The following is a 22975-nucleotide window of genomic DNA, read 5'->3' on the forward strand; positions in this document are numbered from 1 at the left end:
AGCCTTAGTTGTGGTAGAAATATATAATCAAATGCTTGATAAAATCAAAGACAGTATTACCTCATAAAGGGATTTTATTTCTTTCAGATTGCTCTTTCTCTTCCCTCCCTCCCTCCCTTCCTTTTAAAAAAATTATTAACTCCACGGGCTGGGGATTTAGCTCAGTGGTTCTGCTGCCTGGCTCGCAAGTGCAAGGACTCGAGTTCAATCCCCAGTACCAAAAAAAAAAAAATTAATATTATTAACTCCAGATAAAATCCCATTCTCTACTTCTGTTAATGCTGTCACTGTTCTAATTGTATTCAACATAGTCATGCCTGTTTTAGACCTTCATAGCTGTAAATGGAAATACACAATATGGACCTGGCTCCTTTCACTTAGCATAGAGTTTCTCAATCTGGGCACCATAGACATTTTGGGCAGGATAATTCTTTGTTGTTTGTTGGGACAGGATGGCTGTGCTGTGTATTAGAGAATGCTTATTTAGCATCAGCCCTGACTTCTACCCAGTAAACACCAGTGGTCATCTCTTCCCCCATTTGTGGTGAGAAGAATTGTCTTTGGATATTGCCAACTTTCCTCTGAGGGATAAAATCACTCTCGTTGAGAAGCATGATTTGCTCAATATTTTTTAGGTTTATCTGGGTGATTATGTGTATCATTTTACTGCTGAATGGTGTTTACTGATGAATGGTATTGATGTACTTCAGTTTCTCTACTTACATGATTAATGACCTTTGGGCTGTTGTTATAATCAAAGCTGCTTGCTCTGTGCATTCTTATACAGACTTTTTATGGATATGTGTTTAATTTTTTTGATAAATGTCTGAATAAAATATGTTATGTTTAACATCTTACCCCCAGTATTCTAAAGAATTTTCAAGTATGCAAGAAACTTGAAAGGGTGCTTTAGTGAACACTCTTATTTATCAAGTATTCTACATTCATCCATCAGTATTGTAATGTATTTGCTTTATCACATGCCTTTCCATTCCACTGTTACTGTCTTACATTTGATGCATTTTAAAGTAGGTTGCAGATGTCAGTACAGTTATTTGAGATCTTTAAGAAGTGTCAATCAGTCTTTGTTCTGACCTTCTGATTAGTTAGCAGGTCTGTCCAAGGGGACCACTATTGGAAGCTGTAAGTTTTTATTATTCATGGAAGGCAGAAAGTAAAACCAAGTAAGCTAGAAGGAAACTCTTAAAAGTACTTAAAATGATTTACTGTATTTATAACGTTTTCCCTATTTGTTGATATTCTTTATATTTAAGTACATTTCTCTGAGAGCCCACCTTAAAATCACTCTGTATTGGGTTTAATTAGACCTCTGTAGCATTCTCCAGATTAAACAACCTATAATTTATTGACTACATGAATTTAGTCTTTTTGTTTGTGTCATTCTGGGGATCAAACCCAGGACCTTTCACGTGCTAGATTAGCAATCTACCTCTCAGCTACATCATCATTATGTATAATTGTTGCCATTAATGTTGATGATACATATTTTCTCATGGACCTGTAAAGATCATGTAGAAAAGTCTAGTTTTTAAATAGTAGACTTGTCTCCAAGAATGAAAATGGGTAAAGAATATTGTCAATGGAAGAACTTACATCAGTGATCCGCAAGTATTCAACTTTATGGCGTTATTGACTTTTTAAAAAATCAGCATATAAAGTCAGTTATGGTGGTGCACACCTTTAATCCCAGCACTCTGGGAAGCTGAGGGAGGAAGATTCCAAGTCTGAGCCCAACTTATTGACTTAGCAAGACTTTTGTCTCTAAATAAAATATAAAATGGGGTGGGGATGTAGCTCATTGCCAAGACCCTGGGTTCAACTCCCAGAACACAAAACAAAACAAAAGCAATCAACATATATAAAGTGCTTAGTACTTGGCAGCCTGTTAAGTACATTATTATGGCACCACCACCAGCAGTAGCACCTGTATAAATTCAAGCAAAAGACCATATGATAAGTTGTCTTTGTTCTAAAAATAGTATCCTCCTGCAGTTATTATAGGGAATATAGCTCAATAATCTAATCAAAAATATATATAATTTCCTAGTTGTTATAAACTATTTTGAAGTCTTCTAAATTAGCCATTACAACCTGAAAATAAACTGTATTAACACATAAAGAAAGCTGTTTCATAAGACTCTGAAACAGATTTATAAAATAAAAATGCCATGGCATCAAATATTAATATTTTTCTGGCAGCAGGCAGTCCAAATGTTAATGGCTGGTATGCATTTGAAAGCCTACTTAACTGTGAATTTTATTAGGACCATTTCTCAGAGGTGGAGTTGTTATAAATGGGCTTATAAATGAGAAATTAGCCACCCCTCTAGGAAGCAGCAGTTTCTTTGAAATCTTAATTAACCAAATCACACTGATCTTCTCTTCTTTCAGTTGCCAACACTTAGTTAAATGCTGAAAAAATGTTATCTAGCTAGAAACAGCTAAAATAATGGGAGCAGCTCATTTAAAATAAAAGAAATTTAAAAATGGTTCATATTTGCCTGTTTGAAAGTTTTGGGTCCATTGTACTTCAAAAGAAAATTCGAATATAAAAAATTGGCACTGTAAAATTAGATTTCTTTCTTTTTAAATGAGAAATAAGAATAAGAAGCATAGGAAGTTTTGTGTGTATAATGATCATTGCTTTTAATATGACTTCTGAAGTACCAGTTTGTTTTTTCCAAACAGTCACAAATTGAGGCCATATATTTGTAAAGAAGTTAATTTTAACAAAATGAGTAAACTGTTCATTATAAATATATAGAAAAGATCATTGATGTGTTGGAATAAAAATGTACAGGTGAAAATTTAGTAACCACTTAAATACCTTTTTTGTAAGAATACAGCATTATATTTTCTGAGATAAATTCTTTTTTCTATCCATGTTTCAGTTCCATTTATAAGGCCTCTTGTCTGAACTTTTTCTTTTTATTATTCATTAAGTTTGTTGTTACATTTTAGGTATACAACATGATGACATTCATCATTGGGAATTTGTACTTTACATGATATATCTTGGTTCTTATTTTTTTCCCCCAGTCCCTTGCCCGCCCTTCAATCCCTCCACCCCTCTCTATTTACAAAGAATTTGTTTCCATTTTTTCCTTTTATCATATTTATTCCTTTTCCTTCTTTCCTTTCCCCTACCCTTCCTACTTTCCCTTCCCCTTTGGACCCTTTCTTCCTATTTTAAATTATCTATTATACATTTTGATTCTTATTTACACTTTCAGTTTCATATACCAGAGAAACTATTCAGTATTTACACATGTGTGTCATATTTATTTCACTTAAGAATATGGCCTTAATGTGGATCCATTTAGCTATATATGTATCTAGTTTCTCATTTTTTATGGCTGAGTAGTACTCCATTTTATTTTTAAATACCATGTAAATTCTTTTGTGTTTGTCATTACTTTCATCAAATGAATACCACAACCGATGTGATCTTAAAAATGTATAAAAGGACTTATAAAAGAAAGATGGCTTTTATGGTCAGTTTACTTTCACTTAGACTTTAAAATTGAAGTGTTTAGAGATACTGTCTATGTGGTTTTTCCATTAGTAACTATTAAATGAAAAAATACAAGTATAACATAGTCATTCAAGGCATTGAAATTTCTAGAAATAAAATGTGGAAATCTGGGTAAACCCTCATGAGCTTTGATTTGACATTGGTTTATTATGTATGAAACCTAACATACAAACAAAAGAAAAATATAATTACACTTTATCAAAATTTAAAATGTTTGTAATTCAAAGGACAACATCAAGAAAATGAAAACAATGGGAGAAAACATTTACAAATCATGTATCTGATAAGGGTCTAGTATAAAAAATTTAATAATAAAAAGACAACTCAAGTGAAAAAAAATAGGAATAGATATTCCTGGAAAGAAGATATATAAATGTCCAACTAGCACATGAAAAGATGTCTCTATAGTCATCAGGGAAATGCAAATCAAAACCACAATGAGATACAATTTCCCACCACTATGGCACTACTATGGCTATAATCAAAGAGTTGGCAAGCATGTGGAGAAATTAGACCCTCCACACACTGCTCTATGGGATGTAAAAATGCTATAGCTGTTGTAGAAAATAGTTTCACAGTTCCTCAAAAGGATAGACATAGAGTTCCCATAGGACCCAGCAATTCTACTTCTAGGAATATACTCAAGAGAATTGAAGGCAAATGCACACAAAACTTATATACAGAAGTTCAAAGCAACATTATTCATAATAGCCCAAAAGTAGAAAGATCTGAAATATCATGAAGTAAAGAATGGGTAAATAAAATATGCTATAGCCATATGATGGAATATTACAGAACAATAAAAAGGACCGAAGTACCAATACATGCTACAACATGGACAAATTTTGAAAACATAATGCTAAATGAAAAAGACCAGTCCCAAAGGATCACATGTTGTATAACTTCTGTCTACCTGAAATGTTGAGAATAGGCAAATTTATATAGTCAGAAAGTAGAGGCTAACAAGACTGGGAGGGAGGGGAGTACTGTGTTGGGGAGGAATAATGACCAAAGGGTATGAAAATGTGCTACACTCAGATTGTGGTGAAAAATGCATAGTTCTGTGGATAACCTTTAAATGATTGAACAGTACATATTAAATCGGTGAATTTCTTGAAAAATAAATTATATCTCAATACATTAATTTTTATTATTTATTTATTTTTTCATTTTGCAGTACTGGGGATCAAACTCAGGACCTTGCACTTGCCAGGCAGGCGCGGTGCCACTGGGCTACATCCCCAGCCCAATTCATTAATTTTCAAAACAAAAATTGTACTATAATATTCTAAGAAGTGGAACCTCAAGTTTTGAGATAAGGTAGGGGCAACAGAAATGGAGAAATGATAGATTTGAGAGCCAATAATGAGAAAACAGGGCTTTGTAATTGATTTGATACTGAAAGGAAGGAGAATCCATATATGAGGCTCATTGATTAAGCTATATGGGGCAAGAATATGGGAAGAAAAGAGTGGTTTGGGGAAAAGATGCTGAGTTTGGTTTTGAGTGCACCAAGTTGAGGTACTTGTGGGGCACGTAGATGGACAGGCTCCATCAGTGACTTCAAGTGTAATTTAGAAGCCTAGACATGTAATTGGAGAATCATTAGTGGATGGCTTAAAGTTGAGTCTCATGTATGTGCAAAACCATTCAAAGAGTGTTGGTTAAGAAGAAGAAAGTTCAAGAACATCTGAGAATTTTGCAGGAGGAGAGTTGCTGGCAAAAGAAACTAAGAAGCTGCCAAGTAGTGAGAAGAAAATCAGGTAAGATGTGCTTAGGAGCCCATAGAGGAAGAGATGTAAAGAGGAAATGCTTAGCTTTTTCAAGTGCTGGCCACCTCAGATAATATGAGCACTCATGAATATCCTTTGTGCTGATAATCTAGAGGTTGCTGTGGCCTTAATGAGCAGTTTCAGTGGAGTATTGAGAGTAGAATTCATAAGGGGTTCAAAGGAAGTTTTCTTTAAAGAGCATAGAGTTAGCTTGTTTTCCCTAATTTTTTTTTCTTAAATTCTTTTATTGGTACATTTTAGGTCTACAAAATAATTACATTTCTCATTGGGAATTGTACCCTTACATAATGCATCTTGGTTCTTATTTTTTCCCCATTCCTAGCCCTCCCTTCACCCCCTCAACCCTTCCCTATTTACAAAGACTTTATTTCCATTTTTTCCATTTCTCAGCATTTTTCCTTTCCTTTCTTTCCTTTCCCCTGCCCCTCCCACTACCCCTACCCCTACCCCTTTGGACCTTTTCTTCCTATTTTGCATTATCGATCATTCTAATCATTGGTACATTTTAGGTATACAATATAATGACATTCATCATTGGAAATTTGCACCTTTACATAGTCTCTCTTGGTTCTTATTTTTCACCCTTGCCCAGCCCTCCCTTCAACCCCTCCAGTCCTCCCTATTTACAAACATTTTGTTCCTATTTTTCCATTTTCTCATATTAATCCCATTCCCTTCTATCCTTTCCCCTAGCCCTCCCACTTCCTTCCCCTTTGCCCCTTTTCTTCCTATTTCACATTACCTATTATACATTTTAGTCCTTATTTACACTTTCAGTTTCTCACAACAGAGAAACGATTTGGTATTTATACATGTGTGTCCCATTTATTTCACTTAAGAGTATCGCCTCAATGTGCATCCACTTAGCTATAAATGTCTCTAATTTCTCATTTTTCATGGCTGAGTAGTACTCCATTTTATAAAAAAACCACATTTTCTTTATCCAGTCTCCAGTTGATGGGCATTTGGGCTGTGTCCAAGTTTTAGCTATCACAAGCTGCGCTGCTATGAACATTGGCACACATATATCACTGTGGTATGATTCTTTTAATTCTTTGGGGAAGATGCCCAGCAGTGGACTAGTGGAGTCAAATGGGACTTCCAGTCCTAGTTCTTTGAGGTATCTCCATACTGATTTCCACAGTGCTTGCACCAGTCTACACTCCCCCCAGCAGTGGAGCAGGGTTCCTCTTTCCCCACAGCCCCGCCAACATTTGTTATTGGTTGATTTCATGATAGCAGCCATTCTTTCTGGAGTGAAGTGGAATCTCAGCGTTGTTTTCATTTGCATCTCTCGAATGACCAGTGTTGTTGAATATTTTTTCATGTATTTATTTGCTATTTCTACTTCTTTGTCTGAGAAATGTCTGTTCATTTCAGATGCCCATTTTTGGATTGGGTCTTTAAATTTGGGAAGTCTGATCTTTTTAAGTTCTTTATAGATTCTAGATAGTAGACTTTTGTCTGAGGAAGAGCAGGTGAAGATTTTTTCCCACATTGTGGGTTGTCTCTTCACACTGCTGGTGGTTTCTCTTGCTGTGCAGAAGCCTTTTAATAAGAAGAGATCCCACTTGTTGATTGTTTGTGCTAGTTCACAGGTAACTGAGGTTTTGTTCATAAAATCTTTTCCTACACCGATATCTTCAAGGGTTCTACCTAACCTCTGTTCCAACTGGTTCAGAGTTTCTATTTTAATATTTAGATCTTTACTCCACTTTGATTTTAGTTTAGTGCATAGTGAGAGATACAGGTCTAGTTTTAATCTTTGGCAAGTTGAAGCAGAATTTTTCCAGCACCATTTATTAAAGAGGCTATCTTTCCTCCAGTGAGGGTGTTTGGCTCCTTTATTGAAGATGAGATGGCTGAGTGTGTCTGGCGTTGTTTCTGCATCTTCTAATCTGTTCCACTGGTCCTCAGGTCTGTTTCTTTGCCAGTACCATGCTGTTTTTATTACAGTAGCTTTGTAGTATAGTTGCACGTTGGGGATTGTGATATCCCCTGCCATGTCTCTGTTACCTAGAATTGCTTTTGATATTCTGGGTCTCTTCTTGTTCCAAATGAATTTTTGGATTGTTTTCTCAAGGCCCATGAAGGATGCTGCTAGGATCTCAATTGGAATTGCATTAAATCTATATAGCAGTTTTGGAAGTATGGCCATTTTCACTCTATTACTCCTTCCTACCCAGGAGCAGGGGATGTCTGTCCATTTTCTGATATCATCTTCAATCTCTCTTTTCAGAGTGCCATAGTTTTCAGAGAAGAGGTCTTTGATTTCTTTTGTTAGGTCGATTCCTAGGTATTTCAGTTTTTTGGATGCTATTGTGAAAAGAATTATTTGCCCTATTTCTCTCTCAGTGAGTCTGTCATTTGTGTAGAGGAAAACTATTGATTTTTGTGTGTTGACCTTGTAACCAGCTACTTGACTGAATTTTTTTTTTTTTTTTGGTACTAGGGATAGAACTCGGGTCCTTGCGCTTGTGAGGCAGGTGCCAGAACCACTCAGCTAAATCCCCAGCCCAACTTGACTGAATTTGTTTATTAAGTCTAGAAGACTTTTGGTGGAGTTCTTGGGGTCTTCTATATAGAGTATCATGTCATCTGCAAATAATGACAATTTGATTTCTTCATTTCCTATCTTTATTCCTTTTATTTCTTTCTCTTGTCTAATTGCCATGGCTAATGTTTCCAGAACTATATTGAACAAGAGTGGTGATAGTGGACATCCTTGTCTTGTTCCTGATTTTAGTGTGAAGGATTCCAGTTTTTGACCATTTAGTATGATATTGGCTGTTGGTTTTTCATAGATGGCTTTTATCAGTTTGAGGTAGAGACCATCTATTCCAATTTTTTGTAGGGTTTTTATCATGAATGCATGTTGGATTTTGTCAAATGCTTTTTCTGCATCTATGGAGATAATCATATGGTTTTTGTCCTTGGCTCTATTGATAAATTGTATTACATTGATTGATTTGTGTATGTTGAACCATCCCTGCATCCCTGGGATGAATCCCACTTGATCAGGGTATATGATCTTCTTGATGACCTTCTGCATTCTGTTTGTCATTATCTTATTAAGGATTTTTGCATCTGTGTTCATTAGTGAGATTGGCCTATACTTCTCTTTTTCAGTTGGGTCTTTCTCTGCTTTGGGGATCAAGGTGATGCTTGCTTCCAGAAATAAATTTGGGAGTATTGCTTCCCTTTCAATTTCATTGAAGTGTTTAAACAGTAATGGCAGCAGTTCCTCTCTAAATATCTTGTAGAATTCAGCAGTGAAGCCATCAGGGCCCGGGCTTTTCTTAGTTGATAAGTTTTTAATTACATTTTCAATTTCATTGGTTGATATTGGGTTGTTCAGAATTTTTAGGTCTTCTTCTTTCAACTTTGGTAGTCCATATGTATCTAGGAATCTGTCCATTTCTTCTGTGCTGTCCGTCTTATTGTCGTATAGGTTCTGGAAGTAGGTATTGATGATCCTCTGGATTTCTGCTGGGTCTGTTGTCATTTCACCCTTTTCATTCCTAATTGCATGGATTTGGGGCTTTTCTTTCCTTTTTCTGATAAGGTTGGCTAAGGGTTTGTCAGTTTTGTTGATTCTTTTGAAGAATCAACTCCTGGCTTCATTGTTTTTTTGGTATCGTTCTCTTAGTCTTCATTGCATTGATTTCTCCTCTGATCTTTATAATGTCCTCCCTTGTATGAGCTTTGGGGTTGTCCTGCTCTTCTTTTTCTAGAAGCTTGAGGTTCAGCATCAGGTTGTTTAATTGGGCTCGTTCTATTTTCCTAACATGTGCATTCACTGTTATGAATTTCCCTCATAAGACTGCTTTCCTTGTGTCCCATAGATTCTGATATGTTGTATTGTCATTGTCATTTAATTGAAGGAACTGTCTGATTTCTTCTTTAATTTCCTCTGTGACCCATTGGTTATTCAGAAGTGTGTTGTTCAATTTCCACGTGTTTATGAAATTTTTTGAATTTCTTTTGCTGTGGATCTCCAATTTCATCGTCTGATACTATACCGGGGATAACTTCAATTCCTTTGCACTTACTTAAACATGTTCTATGTGTGAGTATGTGGTCTATTTTTGAGAATGACCCATGTGCAGCTGAGAAGAATATGTATTCTGATTTTGTGGGGTGGAAGACTCTATAAACATCTGTTCATTTGTTCAAGAGTTCGATTGAGTTCTAGTATTTCATTACTTATTTTTTGTCTAGTTGATCTATCTGTGACAGTGGGGTGTTGAGGTCCCCCACTACAATTGTATTCATGCATATATGACTTTTCATGTCCGTTAGTATTTGTTTTATATAGTTGGGTGCACTAGTGTTTGGTGCATAGATATTTATGATTGTCATCTCTTCCTCTTGGATTCTTCCCTTTACAAGGATGTAGTGTCCTTCTTCGTCTCTCTTAATCAGTGTTGGTTTGAAATCTATTTGATCTGCAAAGAGGATAGCTACTCCTGCTTTTTTTCGGGTTCCTGTTGCATAGAGTATTGTTTTCCACCCTTTAACTTTCAGTCTATGAGTTTCCTTTTGAATTAAGTGTGTTTCTTGTATGCAGCATATTGTTGGATTTTGCTTCTTGACCCATTCTGCCAGTCTATTTCTTTTGATTGGTGAATTGAGACCATTAATGTTGATGGTTATAACTGAAACGTATTGAGTTGTCATTGCCATGACTTTTTCTTTTTGTTGGGCTCTCCCCCTTTACATTTAATTTCTTGTCATGCCAGATGGGTTCATTCTGCTTTGCCTCCTGGGGTTGTGATCCTCAATGTCTGTTCCTAGGATATTGTATAAAATTCTTTGGAGTGCTGGTTTGGTATTCACGAAGTTCCTCAGGTGCTCTTTGTCATGAAAGTATCTTATTTCTCCATCCACTTTGAAAGACCGTTTTGCAGGGTACATCAATCTGGGTTGGAGGCTGTTTTCTTTTAGGGCTTGGAATATGTCACTCCAAGCTCTTCTTGCTTTGATGGTTTGTGTTGAGAAGTCTGCTGTGATTCTGATGGGCTTTCCTTTGTATGTGATTTGTTTCTTTTCTCTAACTTGTAGAACTTAGTTCTTCTGTTGAGTTTCTGGAATCTTAACAATTATATGCCTATGTGTAGATTTTTTTTGATCAAGGCTATTTGGAGTCCTATATGCCTCACTTATCTGTATGTGAAGTTCTTTTCTCCTGCTTGGGAAGTTTTCTGCCATTACTTGTGTGAAGAGTTTTTTTTTATGTCATCTGCACTCTCTCCTGTTTCTTTATTGACTCCAGTCAGTCTTATGTTATTCTTCTTTGCATCATCTAGCAGGTGCTGGATTGATTTCTCATGTTCCCTTACAATTTTGAAGCAATTTTTCTTTTCCTGGCCATTAATTGCAATCTTATCTTCTATATCTGAAATTCTGTCCTCACATTGGCTCATTCTGCTGTGTAGACTTTCAATGGATTTTTTCTTGTCCTGGAAATCTATTTGCATCTGTTGTATGGATTCCATTTGTTTCCTATGTTGGGATTCCATCATGTTCCTCAGCTCCTCTCTAGATTTATTTATCATGTCTTGCACTAGGAGCACAATTTCTCCTGTTATCTGAGAAATTATTTCTGATTTCATTTTTACCAGATCCCCCTTTGTTGCCAGTTCAGTGGGTCCAGGTGGTTGAGTATCAGAGTGTTCCATCTCATTTCCCTTTGGGGTTGCTGTAGGTGATCTAGAAGTCTGGTTTTGAGACTTATTTATGTGTTTTCTCATTTTGACTGGGGGTGGGGGTGTCCTGTGGTGCCTGCACGGATTACCTCCTCTGAGCTGGGAGAGGTGGGACAGGGGCCAGGAGCAGCAGTAGGGATGGTGGCCCTAAAGCCCTTTCCTCTGGGCTGGGAGCACCGGGAGGTATGGTGACCGGGAAACCCCTTCCTCTGGACCAGGAGCAGTGGGATGGCAGCTCAGAAGCCCCTACTGGTGTCCTCTGCGTCTTTGTAGTGTGGAACCAGGTGGCTGTACAGAGGAGCGGGGGGCGGGGGGTGTCCAGTGGGTTGTTGCAGGGGCACGGGCTGATTCAGCGTGTTCTGCGGGACTGGCGACCTCAGTAGGGTGTCCACAGACCTGCCTGTATGCAGCGGGCTGATTTGGTGTGTTCCACATGACTCCCGACCTCAGTAGGGCGTTTGCAGACCTGCCTGTCTGCAGTGGGCTGATTTGGTGTGATCTGCACAACTTGCCATTTTCCCTAATTTTTAACGCTAGTACTTTTTTCTTTAATCCAGGCATTTCAAGTCCATGGTGCTTCATTGTTGAAAACAATCACATGTGCTTTAATCCAGGTCAGATTTCTTTTTATAATGAAAAATAGCAATGCAAACTATAGCATCTGTATTATACACATCATTATGATTCTCAAATTATGTAAATCTCTAAGTCTACGTACACAAAGGATTTATATCAGATCCTATTTATAATGTCAGGAAAATTCCTCTCACTAGAGCCTTACCTCTTATATTTCCCAAGTGCTTTTATAAAGAAATAGCAAAAATTAAGGAAAATGACTGTTTTATTCACAAAAGATTTCTACATCACTTAGTTAACTAGCTGTATTTCATCCTACAATTGTTGGAGGATTATTAACCTTAACACAACCACATTGATCAAAATTATCCTCATTGTATCTTATCTCTTATCCATATTTCAAAACCCATTTTTAGCAAATCTATCTATTTCTTTCTAAGGGAGTCAGATGCTCTCTTCTTTTCTGCCCATCTGTATCTGCTAACAGTGAGAAGTTTCAGGGCTCTTTGAAATTCTGGTGTGTTCTAAGGCAGAGATATTCAAACGGTTTTCCCTCTCCCCATACACACATTTGTGTGCCTGTCAGTCAGAAGCAGCAGTTTTTAGAAATGATTCTATTACATGCACTATGGCATTAACAATTTCCATTTTTCTTCTAGTTCTCATTATGACTCACAATGGTAAATAGTGAATATATTTGCTTTCCCTCAGTTTGCTCACCATGACATGTCTTAGAAGTTTTGGGTTTAATTTTGCTTCCTGGCAGCATCAGAAGGCTCCAGGTGTTGCCCAACTTCCAGGTACTAGGATTATTGTCCTTATGCTAGAGAGAAAAAGCAGAAGAATTCCAGGCTTACTAGTATCTACCGTGGATTGAATGCTTATTTTGTGTCAGACACTATGAAGGGCAAAGAGAATATCAAATCTTAAAACAATTTTTAAAATTAGAATTAGCACCATAATTTTTATAGTGTAAGGAGGGAATAATGAAAACAAAACTGAGAAATATTAAATAACCTAAGAATATGTAGTTTGTAGGAGGCTTTAAAGGCCCCTTTTTTCACTGCTATGCATTATGAAAGATCATCTTTAGTGTTCTTCATTATTGTTCCCAAAGAAGATTGCAAGACCTGAGGTGGGAGTCAGCTCCTAACGGGACTTGCATACCCTGGACTTACCCATCTCATTGCTCAAATGGAGGACTCAGGCAATTCCAGCACAGTCAGTTCTCTGCCCTCTCAGTACAGATTAGATAAAATTGTTTTCATAATTTCTGGTGCCACGCAGAGCAAAAGTCATCTCTGAGATCCGCACAGTCATTTGTGCCGTTGTTTGAAGCTCAAGTCCACAGAAAATCTTTAAGCCCACACTCCTGTTTGTGCTTTTTACTGATGTTTTCCTATTAGCCCAGGGCGATACATAAGCCCATGTTAATTATATCCAATATAGAAACATGGCTAAAAAAAATACTCCTAGTAATGTGATTGGCTCCTTTTTAACAAACCTTGGCACCTTAGAGGCCTGATGGAAGAAACAAAAGCATAAGCAGACCTGGGTATAATGACACACACCTGTAATCCTAGCATTCTGGGAGGGTGAGGCAGGAGGATGGCAAGTTTGAGCCTAGTGTAGGCAACTTAATGAGAGCTTATCTCAGAATATAAAAAAAGATGGGGAGTGGGTAAGTAGCTCAGTAGAATGGCCCTGGATTCAGTCCCTAGTACCGCAAGAAAAAAAAAAAGACAAAAAAGAGAAAGCATAAGCAGTTCTCTGAAATGTTTTAGTCATAGGGCTGATATCCTAATGAGAGGCAGGTTTTAAGAACTCCATTTCCATTTTTCTCCCTTCTTCTCTCTTGTCACTCCCCTAGACAAGAGACATGTTTTTCTCCTCTACAGAGAGAAAATTTTGTGACAAAAAAGGACTGAAGGCCCAGGATGTGGCTTCTGTGTTAAGATCTAGACCTATCCTGTCCCGTATACTAGATACTAGCCACAGATTCTAATGAGTTCTTGAAATGTGGCAAGTTAGGATTAACAAGAGGTGTAAGTGTAACATTTTCATACCGGTTTCAAATTTTACTGTAAAAAAGAGAATACAAAACATTTTAAGAGTTTTTAATGTTGATTACAGGTTGACATATTTCAGCTATATTGGATTAAATAAAATGTTATTAAAATATATTTCTCCCATTCCCTTTTACTTTTTAATGTGGCTGTAAGAAATTTTTAAATTGTATTTGTGGCTTGCATTATGTTTCTTTTCATAGTATTAATTCTAGATCAGTGCCGTATTCACCTCCACCAAAGAGGGCTAAATTTTGCCCAGATTTTTCTTCTCCATCCTATGCACCCTCCTGTCCTAGCTTGAAGATTTGGTGTTTTACTGAACAGATAGCAACAACAACAACAACAGCAACAATAACAAAATCAAGTTTGCCCGGTTGGGGGTGAGTACAGGTGGATTGGGCAAGATGAGAACACCAGGCTGGTGAAGCCCAGAAATGGTGCATTTGCTGAGGGCACCCAGGAAGCAATGCAGGAAGCCCAGCAAATGGTTTTCATAATGGTTTTCCCATTATGAATACTTCAATGTTTTTTTGTTAAAACTATCAAATTGTTCCAGGAGAATTTTGCTCCTTAGTTTTCAGTGTTCCTGTTTTACTGGTACCTTAAATGTATGGTTAGTTGTAATCTTTGTGATTTACCCTCTAAGACCACCAAACCGTTGTGAGTCCAGCCCTGAGGGATGAGGTAGCAGGTTTGTCAATCCTTGAGCCTTGGGAGCTAAGCTCATTCTGTGGTTTGTTGATTGCAGGCAAAAAAGATAAAAGTCGGTTCAGTAGAAGTGCTCTCCAGTGTGTGGAGTGGGTGCATGTGTGAGTGTATAAACGAAATTTCTGCTTAAATTATTTTAAATATACAATATGAGAAGAAGAAAATCATTTTAATTAAATAATTTACAGTTTAATCAAAGGGTAATATGTTTAATCAAATGTTCACCTCTATAATCAGATACTGTAGTACCTGCTACTTCATTAAATTACTGTAAGAAAATTAAAAAATTTTCAGAAAAATAATTTAAAATGTTTAGGTACAGATGCTAACATTTAATTGATTTTTAAATTAAAAGTAATTGTTTAAAATATATAACTCATACATTTTAATTTTTCCTGAATTGGTATTTGTGAATAAAGGTTACTTGTCTCCAGTCTATTGCATTCACTAAGAGAAATAAATCTTTTAAATTGTGTCATGATACTCTACCACATCAATATGAACAATATAAATTCCACAGAAATAAATTATCCTTTAATAAGGCATAGCAGAGTACCAAAATCTCCAGTGTAGGTTTATGTCATTATACTAATTCCTAAGGCACTTTCTTCTGTGGTTAGAAATTTTTTCCAGCATTAATTAATCGAGTTTTATTTGACATTTTATCAGAGAACAAGTTGACGAGGTAAACATTCTCAGCATCTTTATCATTTATTCACAGCAAGGAATCTTTATCTCTTCCCTGTCTTGTCTTTAAGGACCTCAGACCAGTCTGCTATATCTTAATTTGATCTTGTTTTCAAGGTCATCAATTCAGTTTTTCTGTACCTCACAACCCTTATATTCTCTCTGATGGTGATGTCTGTCCGTTGTTATCTGGATGTCCTAATTTTATACCCAGTCTTTTAGGATTTAGGTTAGATTTAAAAATTTTATTTGTAGCAATAACTTCAGCCTCTAACTAGTATTTGCTCATTTAAAAAATATCAAACACACACATACAAAAAATTAAAACCATTGAAAGAAGAACAATGAAAGGGGAAAAAACTACAATAATATTCAAATACAGTAGAACTCAACCAAAACAAAACTGAAAAGCACTTAAACATTTTTCCATATAACTTAAAAAAAGCATCTCAAGTACCAACAAGACACCAGAGGATGTGATTTGTTTCAGAAAGATCCCCAAAACCAACATTGAATAAATAATGATCTGGAAAAAAACTCGAGTTAGTTAGTAGACTCCACCTAAGCCAAACTTCTCCCTAATTTAAATTTCGATACAGTCATATATGACACGTGATGGAAACACAATCTGAGAAATATGTTATTAGGCCATTTCATCCATGTGTATCCTTAATTACACTTTCAGTTTCTCACACTAGAGAAACTATTCCATATTTACACATACGTGTCCTATTTATTTCACTTAGGATGGCCTCAATATGCATCCATTTAGCTATAAATGTCTCTAGTTTCTTGTTCTTTAGGGCTGAGTAGTACTCCATTTTATAAAAATAAAAACCCATATCTTCTTTATCCAGTTTCCAGTTGATGAGCACTTGGGCTGTTTCCAAGCTTTCGCTATTACAAACTGTGCCACTATAAACATGGGTGCACATATATCACTGTGGTATGATTCTTTTAATTCTTTGGGGGAAGATATCCAACAGGGGGATAGCTGGGTTGAATGGGACCTCTAATCCTAGTTCTTTGAGGTATCTGCATACTGATTTCCACGATAGTTGCACCAGTCTGCACTCCCACCAACAATGGTGAAGGGTTCCTTTCTCCCCACACCCCCATCAGCATTTGTTATTAGATGATTTCTTAATAGCAACCATTCTTTCTAGGGTGAGGTGGAATCTCAGTGTTGTTTTCATCTGCATCTCTCAAATGACCAGTGATGTTGAACATTTTTTCATATGTTTATTTGTTGCTTTTACTTGTTTGTCTGAGAAATGTCTGTTCATTTCAGATGCCCATTTTTGAATTGGGTCTTTGAATTTGGGGGGTCTGATTTTTTTCAGTTCTTTATATATTCTAGATAGTAGTCCTTTGTCTAAGGTACAGTTGCTGAAAATTTTTTCCCACATTATAGGTTGTCTCTTAGCTCTGTTGGTCGTTTCCCTTGCAGTGCAGAAGCTTTTTAATAAGATAAGATCCCAGTTGTTGATTCTTTGTGCAAGTTCCTGTGCCACTGAGGTTTTGTTCATAAAGTCTTTTCCTATACCAATATCTTCAAGGGTTCTACCTAACTTATCTTCCAGCAATTTTAGTGTTTCTGTCCTAATATTTAAATCTTTAATCCACTTCGATCTTAATTTAGTCCATGGTGATAGGTATGGGTCTAGTTTTAATCTCTGGCAGGTTGAAATCCAGTTTTTCCAACACCATTTATTAAATAGGCTATCTTTCCTCCAATGGGGATGGTTGACTCCTTTGTCAAAGATGAGGTGGCTGAGCATATCTGTAGTTGTTTCTGCATCTTCTAATCTATTCCACTGATCCTCAGGTCTGTTTCTTTGCCAGTACCATGCTGTTTTTATCACAGTAGCTTTGTAGTATAGTTTCAACTTGGGGATTGTGATACCTGCTTCCATGTCTCTATTGCATAAAATTGCTTTTGTTATTCCACCTCTCTTCTGTTTCCAAATGAATTTTTGGATTGTTTTCTCTAGTTCTGTGAAATATATTGTTGGAATTTCAATAGGCATTGCATTTAACCTATATAATAGTTTTGGAAGTATGGCCATTTTAACTATATTGGTTCTTCCTATCCAGGAACAAGGGATGTCTTTCCATTTTCTTATATCCTCCTCAATCTCCTTTTTCAAAGTGCTGTAGTTTTCAATGTAGAGGTTTTTTGCTTCCTATGTTAGATTGCCTTCTAGATATTTCATTTTTTTGGATGCTATTGTAAAAGGAATTGTTTCTGTAGTTTCTCTCTCAGTGAGTCTATTATTTGTACATAAAAAGACTATTGTTTTTTGAATGTTGACCTTGTATAGAGCTACTCTACTGAATCTGTCACTTAAGTCTAGAAGTCTTTTGGCAGACTATTTTGGGTCTTCTATGTAAAGTATCATATCAGCAAATAATTACAGTTTAACTTCTTCCTTTCCTATTTTTATTCTGTTTATTTCTTTCTCTTTTCTAATTTCTGTGGCTAATGTTTCCAGAACTATATTGAACAGGAGTGGTGATAGTGGGCATCCTTGTCTTGTTCCTGATTTTAGCATGAAAGTTTTCAGTTTTTGACCATTTAGTATGATGTTGGCTGTTGGTTTTTCATAGATAGCCTTAATCAAGTTGAGATAAAGATCTTCTACTCCAATTTTCTGTAGGGTTTTTTATCATGAATGGATGTTGGATTTTGTCAAATCCCTTTTCTGCATCTATTGAGATGATCATATGGTTTTTGTCCTTGACTTTGTTAATATAGTGTATTATGTTTATTGATTTATGAATGTTGAACCATCCTTGCATCCCTGTGATAAATCCCATTTATTCAGGGTGTATGATCTTGATGACCCTTTGTATTCTGCTTGCCAGTATCTTTTTGAGGATTTTTCCATCAATATTCATTAGGGAGATTGGCCTGTAGTTCTCTTTTTGGGTTGTGTCTTTCCCTGGTTTTGGAATCAAAGTAATACTTGCTTCCAGGAATGAATTTGGAAGCTTTGCTTCCCTTTCAATTTCCTTGATGAGTTTAAAGAGTAACGGTGATAGTTCTTCTTTAAATGTCTTGTAGAATTCAGCAGTGAAGCCATCAGGACCTGGGCTTTTCTTTGTTGGTAAATATTTTATTACATTTTCAATTTCACTCATTGTAATTGGGGTGTTTAGAATTTCTATATCTTCTTCATTTAACTTTGGTAATTCATATGTATCAAGAAATCTGTTCATTTCTTCTGTGTTTTCCATTTTATTAGAGTACAGTTTCTCAAAGTAGGTATTGATGATGCTTTGGATTTCTCCTGGATCTGTTGTGACTTCACCTTTTCATTCTTGATTGCATGGATTTGAGCCTTTTCTTTCCTTTTTTTGATAAGATTGGCTAAGGGTTTATCTATTTTATTTATTCTTTTGAAAAACCAACTCTTTGATTCATTAATTTTTTTATATCATTCTCTTACTCTCCATTGCATTGATTTCTGGTCTGATCTTTATAATTTCCTCTCTTGTACGAGCTTTGGGTTTGTTATGCTCTTCTTTTTCTAGGAGCTCGAGGTTCTGCATTAGGTTATTTGAGTTCTGTCTGTTTTCCTAATATGGGCATTGACTGCTATGAATTTCCCATGTAGAACTGCTTTTATTGTGTCCCATAGATTCCCGTATATTGTACTGGCATTATCATTTACTTGTAGAAACTGTCTAATTTCTTCTTTAATTTCCTCTGTGACCCATTGGTTGCTCAGGAGGGTATTATTTAATTTCCATGTGTTTGTGGGGGTTTTGCAGTTTCTTATGTTATTGATCTCCAATTTTATTGCAGTATGGTCTGATAATATACAGGGGGTAACTTCAATTCTTTTACATTTACTGACATGTCCTATGACCTAGCATGTAGTCTATTCTGTAGAATGACCCGTGTGCAGCCAAAAAGAATGTGTATTCTGATTTTGTGGGGTGGAATACTCTGTAAACATCTATTAAGTCCATTTGTTCAGTAGTTTGGTTCAGTCCTAGAATTTCATTACTATTTTTTTGTCTAGATGATCTGTCTAATTGTGATAAAGGGTTATTAAGATCCCCTACTACAATTGTATTAGAGGTTATTTGGTTTTTCATGTCCATTAATATTTTTTTGTATAGTTGAGGGCATTTGTATTTGGTGCATATATATTTATGATTGTCATCTCTTCCTCTTGAACTGTTCCCTTCACCAGGATGTAGTGGCCATCTTTGTCTCTCTTAATTAATTTTGGTTTAAAATGTAGTTTATCTGCAAATAGAATTGATACCCCTGCTTTTTTTTTGAGTTCCTGTGCCATGGAGAACTGTTTTCCATCCTTTTTCTTTCAGTCTATGTGTTTCTTTTTGAATTAGGTGTGTTTCTTGCATACAGCATATTTTTGGATTTTGCATCTTAGTCCATTCTGTCAGTCTATTTCTTTTGATTGGTGAATTGAGACCATTAACATTGATAGTTATAATTGATAGATATTGACTCATCCTTGTCATTATGTTTTACTATTGGTGGTTCTTTTATTTCTTTTTTTTTTCCTTTCGCTTTAGTTTCTTACCTTGTCTGGTGGCTTCCCTCTGTTGGGCCTCATGGAGTTGTGATCTTCATTGTCTTTTTCTAGGATATTGCTTAGGATTGTTTGGAGTGCTGGTTTGGTATTCATGCAATTTCTCAGGTGTTCTTTGTCGTGAAAGTATCTAATTTCCTCATCGATTTTGAAAGATAATTTTGCAGGATACCACAGTCTAGGTTAGAAGTTATTTTCTTTTAGGGCTTGAAATACTTCACTCCAGGCTCTCCTTGATGTAAGGGTTTGTGTTGAAAAATCTGCCTTGATTCTGATGGGCTTTCCTTTATAGGTGATTTGTTTCTTTTCTCTAATTGTCTGTAGGATTTTGTTCTTCTGTTGGGTTTCTGGGATCTTGATTATTATGTGTCTAGGCGTAGATTTTTTTGATCATGGATAATTGGAATTCTATATGCCTCACTTGTCTTTATGTCCAATTCTCCACCTCTGTCTGGGAAGTTTTCTACTATTACTTCTGTAAACAGTTTTTTTTATGGTAATTGTACTTTCTCCTGGTTTTTTGTGGACTCCTATCAGTCTTATGTTCTTCTTCTTTGCATCATCTAGCAACTGCTGGATTGATTTCTCGTGATCCCTTACTGTTTTTAAGAAATCTCTGTTTTCATGGTTCTTAACCGTAATCCTGTCTTCTATATCTGATATTCTGTCTTCAGATTCCATCAATCTGCTATGCATGCTTTCAATGGAGTTTTCAATCTCCTGAATATCTGTTTGAATCTGTTTCATGGTTTCTATTTCTTTCTTATGTTGGGCATTCATGGCTTCCAGTATGTTTCTGAGCTCATCTGTTTTTTTATCTGTTTCTGTTCTAGAGGCTCTAATTATGTCTTTCACTCTGCTCACCATCTCTCTAGTTATCTGGGAGATTATTTCTGCTTTGAATTTTTCTAGCGCCTCATGCATCGGTTTTCTTACTTCCTGTGCTATCAGTTCAGGTTGTCTAGGTGATTGATTATCAGACTTTTCCACCTTGTTTTCCCCAGAAATTTCCTTTTGTGGGGTGGAAGCCTGAGTTTGTGACTTGCTTAAATGTCTTTTCATTTTTGTTTTTGCTACTGTCAGTTATAAGTCAATCAATCCCAGTAAGCCAGTCACAGACCCGGGAGATTCAGACAGACTTCATGCTGAAAGTCCCAAATTGAGCTCCCCTCCCTCCCACAGGGCGGATCTCCGCAAGGCTCTACTACAGTTTCCAGCTGTCTTTCCCCTGAAAATTGTCCAGAATCAAATGGGAGATGATGATCCCTCCTACTTACCAAGCACAGAGGTCTGGTGTGCCTATATTGCAGAGATTATCTTCCCTTTTCCAGTGGGCTTCACTTTTCATCAGGGAGCCTGAGAGAGGCCGTCTCTCTGCTGTTCACCTCTGTAACTCAGGACAATGGCCTTTATGTCCCCCTGTGCCTCTGTAGTGTGGATCTGGGTAGTTGCAGAGCCAAGAGGCCAGAGGTGGGGATGGGGCAGGGGAGAGCCGGCTGCTGTTACAGGTGCCTGCCTGGCCAAGCTGGCTGCCGGTGGGCCTGCAGGGGTGGGGTGGTGTGGGATGGGTGTGTCTTCAAGGTCTCCAGGATGCAAGTGGGCGGGGTAAGCCGGAGGGAGCAGGGCACATGCTCGTTTTTATTAAATAAGTTTAGTACAGCTTGCTTAGAAACTTGATTAGTTTAATATAAAGAAAAGGTAGCTTTCAGACCCAAATATTTGCAAGCAATTTAAGATTAAGACTGTGTTTTTTTTTATAAAATGGAGTACTACTCAGCCATAAAGAATGAAAAACTAGAGTCATTTATAGCTAAATGGATGCATATTGAGGCCATACTCTTAAGTGAAATAAATAGGACTCAAGTGTAAATACCAAATAGTTTCACTAGTGTGAGAAACTGATAGTGTAAACAAAAGTTAAAATGATTAAAATGAATATTTGATAATTTGAAACAGAAAAAAAGGTCCAAAGACGAAGGAGTGAAGGGAGGGGAAGGGGAAAGGAAAAGAGGCAAAGGAAAAACTATGAGAAAAGAAAAAAGAAAAATGGAAATGAAATCTATGTAAATAGGGAAGGGTGGAGGGGGTGAAGGGCACACAGGTAATGGGGAAAAAAAAAAGAACCAAGATATATCATATACAGGTACAAACACCCAATGATAAATGTAAACGAATTGTATACCTAAAGTGTACCAATAAAATATACCAATAACATTAATTTAAAAAAAAACTGTATAGATCCTCAGAAATTTCTTTTCCCAGTACATATAATAGCAATCTGGGCAGAAGTGCCAAATTTAGTAAATAAGTTAAAATTAAATTTTAATTTCAGATAATCAGTTACTAATTTTATAAATAAATATTTATGTGCAATGTTTTATGTAGCAATCTTAAAGCTGGGGGAAAACATTTTAATGTGTGTGGAATTATAAAACCATAAGAAAATTAAAGCCCCCATTATAGTTGAGCATCTTGAATATATCTTATTCATAGGGCACCGATTCTTATAGTGATATCCTGCTGTAAAAGAAAAAATTCTAAAAACCCACAAAAACATACAAAACAAAAATAAACCCTAACAAATTAAGAATTCTTGTGCTCATGAAATAATTCCCATGCCTCATGTCATCCTTTTCTACCTTACACTGCTAAAGTTTCCTTGATTCTGTCTACGTCAGGGGCCTAATGATTCTGTTGCAGTACCTGTTCTCAGAGGTTCTCAGAGGTCAGAGCCAGGCCACTTATACTCTACTTACACCATCACATCTCCAGTTCTTCTTGGAACTTGAGGGGTTGCAGATATTGCCCTCATGGCAAGAGCAGAGATGCCCTCTTTTACTGATGCTCAAGATAGTAGTGTTGCATCTTGACTGTTTAATGATTCCATCACTTCTTCCTGTGTCTTTCAGATTTGCTGCATTTATGAAAGGTTTTCTAGTTCACACTATTCCAGTTTTGTTTAGCGTATATCATTTACATTATGACCCTGAACACAGTATTACAGCCATAACCAGCATATAGAAAAACTAATTAGAAGATATTTTTTCATTGGCTACTTAGATAAATTGCAGCTCTATATCGTCTTTGTAAAGCACTTTAGCTTAAGCTAAGTTGAATGTAGATTTAAGCAAAATACATGTTTTACACAGCTGTGTAAGGCTTTTTTGACCCTTCTTTCCTATACATCAGGAGATTAGCATTGTGAGCTGATATGTGATGACTTGCTCCCAAGTTGTCTTCCAGTGGTTGCTGGAAAAGTAGGGATTTGAACAATGAAGCCATTTCTTTCTTGTGAGTGACGATGTTG

At 36.4% G+C, this 22975-nt stretch overlaps 1 protein-coding gene across 7 annotated transcripts in view; it reads left to right on the forward strand.

The window, feature by feature from the left end:
• Rabgap1l (RAB GTPase activating protein 1 like) overlaps positions 1 to 22975 on the forward strand; it is a 725139-nt gene that overhangs the window by 364633 nt on the left and 337531 nt on the right. For 5 of the 7 annotated variants that reach the window (XM_087194125.1, XM_087194128.1, XM_087194126.1 and 2 more), the window contains one exon: positions 11615 to 11671. The exons of the other annotated variants lie outside the window; for them this stretch is intronic. In XM_087194125.1, coding sequence (XP_087050251.1) covers positions 11615 to 11671 — 57 coding nt within the window. The remainder of the gene's footprint in view (positions 1 to 11614; positions 11672 to 22975) is intronic. 7 annotated transcript variants of the gene reach the window in all.

The sequence above is a fragment of the Heterocephalus glaber genome, unplaced genomic scaffold, assembly GCF_053883595.1.
Source record: "Heterocephalus glaber isolate CG9 unplaced genomic scaffold, H.glaber_assembly_v1.0 deba00001600, whole genome shotgun sequence".
Classification (NCBI taxonomy): Eukaryota; Metazoa; Chordata; class Mammalia; order Rodentia; family Bathyergidae; genus Heterocephalus; species Heterocephalus glaber.